The sequence below is a fragment of the Urtica dioica genome, chromosome 10, assembly GCF_054948205.1.
Source record: "Urtica dioica subsp. dioica isolate 48M chromosome 10, U.dioica_male_clone48M_v1_H2, whole genome shotgun sequence".
Lineage (NCBI taxonomy): Eukaryota > Viridiplantae > Streptophyta > Magnoliopsida > Rosales > Urticaceae > Urtica > Urtica dioica.
In genome coordinates, this window is record NC_142765.1 from 20270749 (window position 1) to 20278478 (window position 7730).

General features: G+C 36.9%; 1 protein-coding gene across 1 annotated transcript; it reads left to right on the forward strand.

Annotated features, from left to right (window-relative positions):
- Positions 1 to 242: 242 nt before the first annotated feature.
- On the forward strand, positions 243 to 7306 carry LOC149383850 (ABC transporter A family member 7-like). The gene is made up of 19 exons (XM_089628757.1): positions 243 to 392; positions 491 to 573; positions 1186 to 1567; positions 1653 to 1732; positions 1920 to 2064; positions 2175 to 2294; positions 2415 to 2539; positions 2804 to 2962; positions 3384 to 3546; positions 3622 to 3747; positions 3834 to 3917; positions 4417 to 4781; positions 4873 to 5073; positions 5432 to 5541; positions 5647 to 5731; positions 6007 to 6135; positions 6230 to 6335; positions 6428 to 6516; positions 6619 to 7306. The coding sequence occupies exons 2-19, from the start codon at positions 496 to 498 to the stop codon at positions 6916 to 6918; spliced, it is 2847 nt and encodes a 948-aa protein (XP_089484883.1). The 5' UTR covers positions 243 to 392; positions 491 to 495; the 3' UTR covers positions 6919 to 7306.
- The last annotated feature ends 424 nt before the right edge of the window (positions 7307 to 7730 follow it).

Below are 7730 nucleotides of genomic sequence, written 5' to 3' on the forward strand. Positions count from 1 at the left end.
ATTATATGGATATTATTTATAATAATATATCTTAATATTCCACGTTGTACTTCCAAAAGGTCAGGAAGGGTAGAGAGGTCATTCAAAGAGAGGGTACTTTCGGTATACAGGCCAAACGGCACGGATCCTATTTCCGAAATTAAAACCAAAGAGCAGGGACAAAACAGTCCTTTAGATTCACCGGCCCGTCTATTCCGTGAGCTATATAATAAAGCTCGTCTTAAAATTCGTCAAAAACAGTTTCATTTCCGTAAAAAGTCCACGAGCTTCAAAAAGAGGAGAAAAATTTTGTCAAAAAAAAAAAAAAAGAGGAGAAAAAAAAAGAACCCAAAGTAAAGTCTGCACGTTTTATTTTCGCTCTTGTAGCTTCAATACAGACTTGAGGATAAAAAGTGTAAGCAATAAAAAAACAAAGTGTTTCGTTCTTATTGGAATCTGAAGAAGCCGAGCTTGACGAATTTTTTTTTTTGTTCATTTGTTTTTTCTGCAGCTTCAATGGCGAATCCGAATCTCGGTCCAGCGAGTTTCTGGACTCAAGCTAATGCTCTCCTAAGAAAGAACTTGATTTTCCAGGTATTTTTATTTATTTATTTATTTCTCAGTATGCTTCTGAATGTGCCCGTGGTTGTAGAATTTGTGTAACAGATTGTTGAGGAATATAGTTTGTTCGTATTTGGAATTTGGATGAAATTTTAATTTTTTGTTTATGTGTGTAAATTACGTTTTTTTTTTTTTAATAAGTGGCGTGAACTGTTTTTTACTTGTAGATCAAGGATATATTATTCCTTACGATTCAGCTTTTTCCCCTTTTGTATTCATTCTACTTTTGATCAGTTGGCTCGGATACTTATTGGACTGGTTAATTACTGTCTATTTTATTCATCTACTTTTCATTTTTATTTCTATTTTTATTTTTCCGTTGAAAACTATAGTTGAAGTTTATATTGCCGACTTTTTTTTAGTCAACCTCGTTGAATTACCGTTAAGTTATGAAGCTTATACTTTTATGGATGTATTTTTTTTAGTCTAATTCCGGCATTGATTCTGTATGGACACCGAAAATGAAACACGAGTTATTATCGTGAAAGAGAGCTGCTAATCAACGATTTCTGATAAAATTTGGCTTTAATTGAAAATGTATGAAATGAAATGGATGGTGATAATGTCATAATGTCCATTTTGCAGAAGCGAAATATGAAGACAAATATAAGGCTCATTTTCTTTCCGTTTATCCTCTGCGTATTGCTTGTTGTCATACAAAACCTGGCCAACAGCCAGTTTGACAAGCCTGAAAACAAATGTGGGTGTACTTGTGTTGCTACGGGCCAAGGCGGTCCGTGCCGGGAAGTTTGCGGATTGCAATACTCGACTCTCGATCAAGGTGGTTGGTGTGCCATTGAAAACCCCCCCGAATGGCCTCCTTTGCTGCAAATGCCTGCCCCCGAGCATCGTGCGGTTTATTCCGACGCTTTTCCGTTCCAAGATTTGCCCAACGACTCGTGCAAAAGAACCAATTCCTGCCCGGCGACTCTTCTTTTTACGGGAAATAATCAGTCAATTGGAGACAGTATGTCTCTCTCTCTCTCTCTCTTGTGTACTACATTGCAGAGATCAATATCAAGTTTGAAATCTTTATCTGATGTTTATTGTAGTTTTGGCTGGGAATATGTTCACAAGCTCTGGGCCGCTGAATCCCACCAATTTTATGGACGATGTAGCGAATAGCGTCTATGTAAGTTTCTTATTTACTCTTGACTCTGCTTTTTTTTTTTTCTTTTTTTTGTGTGTGTGTGTGTGTGTGTGTGAGCGGTCGTTGTTGAGCCGGGATATTGTTGTCAACTTATTTGTTGATTGTGATTTTTACGGTTAGTGTACAGGCTCGGTAACCTCGCTCATTTCCACTCTCGAAATTGTTTCAGGGTTCCCAGTCGATGCCTCAATATTCCAATTTCCTCGACCCCGCTTTTCTTTCGCGTCTTCCTATATACAACTTGCAACGTCAATGCCCACCAAACTCCACTTTTTCTGTCCCTGTCCAAGTGGCGTCCATCAATATGCAACAAGGTAAATAAATATGACTATCTTAGTGCAGTGCAAGGAATTCAAGGTTGAATGTTTTTTGCTTGCGAACCCGATTGACTTGTTCCTGACTTGGTTTTTGCTCTGATATCCAGCGGTTACTTGCGCTCAAGGTTTGCCTTTGTGGCGTAACAGCACAGAAGATGTAAACACGATGCTGTATAGCGGTTACAGAAAGGGAAACCCGGAGAGACGAGTAAATGAGATACTTGCAGGTTAATGGACTTTGAAAAATTTAATTTTCAGCACTTGATGTTGTAGTTTTATGTATTTAGTGCTGAGTTTTTTTTGTTTTTTGTTTTTTGTTTTTTGTATTTTGTTTTTTCGCCTCACAGCCTTTGACTTCTCGAATACAAACCAAAACAATTTCAACGTAAGCGTATGGTACAATTCAACATATAAGAGCGACACAGGAAATCAGCCAATTGCATTGCTACGGGTCCCACGCTCAGTGAATCTGGTATGCTTTTACAGCTCTTTTTCATGTGAGCTTTTCTTTATTTTCTAAGAGTAATCATGGAATCTGCCATAGATTTACCTTAGATGGGAACGTCTCCAATATATTGGGAACAAGCTTAATGGATCTTGGTTCACGGTTAAATGTAGTTAACCGAAATGTTATAAAATCAAGTTCTTTTACTTTTGATGTTATTCCATTCTTATTGCTAAAGGTTTAGAACATTGATGACCTTTTATTTAAGTTAGTAACGTTGGTTAATCACAGGCATCAAATGCTTACCTACAATTTCTGCAAGGACCGGGCACAAAAATTCAATTTGAATTCGTCAAGGAGATGCCCAAAGCTGAAAGCCAACTGAGACTTGACTTGTCTTCTCTTCTTGGACCGCTGTTCTTTACATGGGTCGTCATACAACTATTTCCGGTAAGTACGCTACAATCATCTAATATGTTTTTTTTTTTTTTTTTTTTTTTTTTGCTCTAATGCATCCTGAGTTTTGTTAAGATTCACTCTGAAATCTGCGTCAATATCTATTTCAGAATATGCTCATTTTTTTTTTTTTTTTTTTTTTTTTATCTCTGTTTCAACAAGTAAAATATCTAGTAAATTAGTGAATTACATTTAACAAGTAACTGATCAACTACTGCCCTTATACTGACCAATGGACATCTAAACCTTTCATTTGGAAAGCAGTTTAATTGCTCTCGTTTGTTTAACCTTTCTGTCGTTGTTACCCTTAATGACACTTGGATAAGCACATGTGAATTTTATACAAAACCTTCTTTCTTCCGTTCTTTCCTTCCCTTCTTGTTTTGACCTTTTGTATCTTGACTTTTTGGTTTAGGTTGTGTTGATTGCACTGGTTTATGAGAAACAGCAAAAACTAAGAATCATGATGAAAATGCACGGACTTGGTGATGCGCCGTATTGGATGATTTCCTATGCTTACTTTTTCACTGTCTCTTTTATTTACATGGTGTGCTTTGTGGCATTTGGCTCGCTAGTTGGTAATCCCTTGACCACTTCACATATATCTGGCATTGCTTCTTGGCCAGCTTGAACTGAACTTTGCCATGTCACAGGGATAAAAGTCTTCACTCTTAATGACTATAGCATCCAATTTGTTTTCTACTTTATCTACATCAACTTGCAAATTGCTATGGCTTTCCTAGCAGCATCAATGTTCTCGGATGTGAAGACTGCTACAGGTTTGACCGTAAATATTATTTATCATCGGTAAAAGGTAAAATGCATTTCAGAACACGCTGACATGCTTGCTTTTCCTCTGATACAGTTATTGGGTACATATGTGTCTTCGGAACCGGGCTCTTGGGTGGCTTCCTTTTCAGTTTTTTCGTTGAAGATACATCATTCCCCAGTAAGCTAACCATTCCTGCGATAATTTTCTAACTTTTATCTGCTACTATAAAATATATATGCATATACGAGAATAAATAGCGAGAAAGAAAGAGACATGCCAATGACCATGCAAATAGTTAATCCACTGCACTAAAACATGGATAACTAGTTTTCTTCTCGTGTGTATAATTGGATCTTCAATGCCTAAAGGAAAACTGGATTGGATCTTCAATGCCTAAAGGAAAACTGGAGATATCTAGTGAGTTTAGAACGATTCTACTAGCTTTGGCATGGCGAGCTAGGCTGTTCTATATATGGCTAATGAAAAAGCTCAAATTACTTTCGTCTATGGACACTTGTTTTCTCATGGTTTGGGTCACTTGTTAAATGCATTTGTTAATGTGTTTGAAAACCTTCTCAAGAAAAGTCAACCATGTTGGCTTTTACAATAATGCATTCTTAATTAATTGATGACACACTCTGAATCACTAATCGCACTTCTTTCAATACTCTTGCAGGAGGCTGGATCATTGTAATGGAGCTATATCCAGGTTTCGCTCTGTTTCGAGGGATATATGAGCTCTCTCAATATTCTTTCATTGGAAATTACATGGGGACGCACGGTATGCGCTGGGAAAATTTAAAAGATGGCGCAAATGGAATGACCGAAGTCTTGATTATTATGGCTGTTGAATGGGTGGTGGTACTCTTACTTGCATATTATGTGGATCAAATCCTATCATCAGGTAGCAGAAAGAATCCACTATTTTTCTTACAAAGCTTAAGGAACAAGAAAAAAGGATTGCCTTCAAGGTCCGCTAGCTTACAAAGGCAGGGATCTAAAGTTTTTGTTGAGATGGAGAAACCTGATATTATTCAAGAGGTAATGTTTTATCTAGTTTCTTATGTTTGACTCTTCAGAAACCTGTTGCACTGTCTCAATTGTCAATTAAAAATTTGTTTAAAAAATTCAGAGGGAGAAAGTGGAACAATTGCTTCTAGAATCCGATTCGGGTCATGCAATCATTTGTGATGACCTCAAGAAGGTATATCCGGGGAAGGACGGCAATCCTGAAAAATATGCCGTGAAAGGGTTATCGCTTGCATTGCCTCGCGGCGAGTGTTTCGGTATGCTTGGCCCAAATGGTGCGGGGAAGACCTCTTTTATTAATATGGTGAGCAATTATGCTTTAAGAGTCTGAAGAAATATATAATACCCTACGCTATTATATATCCTTATGCAAATGACTGTATTAGTAGCTTTTGTAAGTCTATATCAACAAAAAAGCTCAATGCTGAAGTTTGCATACAGTTTTCAAGTTTCTTGGATCTGAACTTTTTTTCTTTTTATTTTATTTTTTATTCTTCTTTAAAAGTTATGTTAAAAATCTTGATAGTGATACCTTTGATTGTCTCTCTATTTCACTTGAATTTTTATTTATTTATTTATGAGATCGTGCCTTCAGTCAACATAGTAAAAAGGATTCCATGGTTCTGCATCTTATAACGGTCGAGTATTTGTTTTGTCAACAGATGATCGGTCTCACAAAGCCAACCGATGGCACAGCATATGTTCAGGGAATGAGCATAAAAACTCATATGGATGAGATATATACAAGCATGGGTGTGTGTCCACAGCACGAGTAAGCAACACCTTTATATCCTCTGTCTCAAGGCACATCTATTTTTTTTTTCCCCTGTATGTTTAAGACTAATTATTTATTTCCCTTTGCTACCGGGTAATTTAGCCTGCTTTGGGAGAGCCTAACAGGGAGGGAACATTTGCTATTCTATGGAAGACTCAAGAACCTAACAGGTTCTGCTTTGACACAAGTAAGTTACAAACTCCATTTACCTCTCAAAAATATTATTTAAGGTTAATATATTCACCATTATAGACAACAGCTTCATGTCCAAAATAACTAAATAAAGCGACTGTGACCATCACCTAGTTCCATAAATTAAATTATTTTATAGGTTCTGTCTCTGGGAAAAAATACTATGTTTCTGAAGTCTGAACGATCCTGAGTTCTGCTCTTGACAATCGAGTCAACATCGTTTATTTTTTATTTTTTCCTTCTTAAATATTTGAATATTTGATTTTACAGGCAGTGGATGATTCTCTAAAGAGTGTAAACCTATACCATGGAGGTGTTGCTGACAAACGAGCTGGGAAGTACAGTGGAGGCATGAAGAGAAGGCTCAGCGTTGCGATTTCACTCATAGGGGATCCGAAAGTAAAGCCTCACTCTTTATTCACACCTTTCTTTTTTTTTCAGATATCCTTTGACGTGTCACTTGATACATGCTTTTTGAAAAATATTTGCGTAGGTTGTTTACATGGATGAGCCTAGTACTGGACTGGATCCAGCTTCAAGAAACAATCTGTGGAATGTTGTCAAGCGTGCGAAGCAAGAATGTGCTATCATCCTCACAAGTACTCTATCTAAAATTTATAACACCACTGCAAAATGGGTAATATTTTGAATCTTAAAATTTATATCAACATTTGGTTTCACTGTATTGCAGCTCATTCTATGGAAGAAGCTGAGGTACTCTGCGATCGATTAGGAATTTTTGTGGATGGACACTTGCAGTGCATAGGAAACCCGAAAGAGGTACGCTATATATACACACACACTCAAATGTCTAGTTTGGCTATTCTGCTAAAAAGTTTATCCAACGCGGCGTTATTTAACTGTATTTCTCTGTCATGGCAGCTAAAGGGGAGATATGGAGGGTCGTACGTGTTTACAATGACGACTTCTTCGGGTAACGAGGCTGAGGTCGAGAGGCTGGTCAAGACTCTATCCCCGAGTGCGAACAGGATATACCACTTGTCTGGGACCCAGAAGTTCGAGCTGCCAAAGCACGAGGTCAGAATCGCCGAAGTGTTCAGAGCCGTTCAGAGCGCAAAAACTCGTTTCACAGTCTTTGCTTGGGGATTAGCCGACACCACACTCGAGGACGTCTTCATCAAGGTCGCTCGTGGTGCTCAAGCCTTCAATGTTTTCTCATAGTTAAATCTTTTTCCTTTTCCTTTCATGATTACAATTACTAATTATTTTTGGCTCTTGAAAGTAATTATTTTAATATTATTTTGTGATTTTTTTTTCTTCTTCTTCCCGTCTAGCCGATATACTAAAAGTAGCTCCTTGTGATTACAGTGTACAGTTGTATATTACAGCTTTTTGTGACAATTAAAGCTTTTTTTTTTACATGGAAAATAATTGAGTATATGTTTCAAGAACGCATTATTCAGATAAATAAATATTTCAGGTTCAGGTAGTTTGATCAGTCTATAGCGCTGAAAATGCATATCTCCTTCTATTGCAAATTATCTTCTTCTTTGAAGTTCTTAGCTTATTAGACTTCATTACTGTGGATGTATGAATTTGCAGTTTTTATTAGTTGATTATGTTTCTCTAGGCTACTTACAGTATTTATATCTCGAAGTGTTAAATGTTTAGCAAAGTGGAAAGTTGAGTTTGAACATTCGGTTCTTAGTCAAATACATCCGGTGTTTCAATTATACCGAATATTTACTGCTTGGAACAGAAGATATAAGCGATCTTGTCTTTCATACGCATCATTTTTAACGCATTCAATTGATTTTCCGTACGTCAAGTTGACTCTTCATAGCCATCTTTGACTATTTCCCTTGCTTATTGAGCACCGAGCAACGATGTACTCCCAGAATGTCTTGGCTCTGATACCAATTTCAGACCCATTATAATATGTCATAGAGAAAGAGGAAAAAAAAAATTGGGGAATTTCTTTCAACGAATGTGAAGCTATTATTAATTTGATGTTTCTTGCTTACATTTTCAGA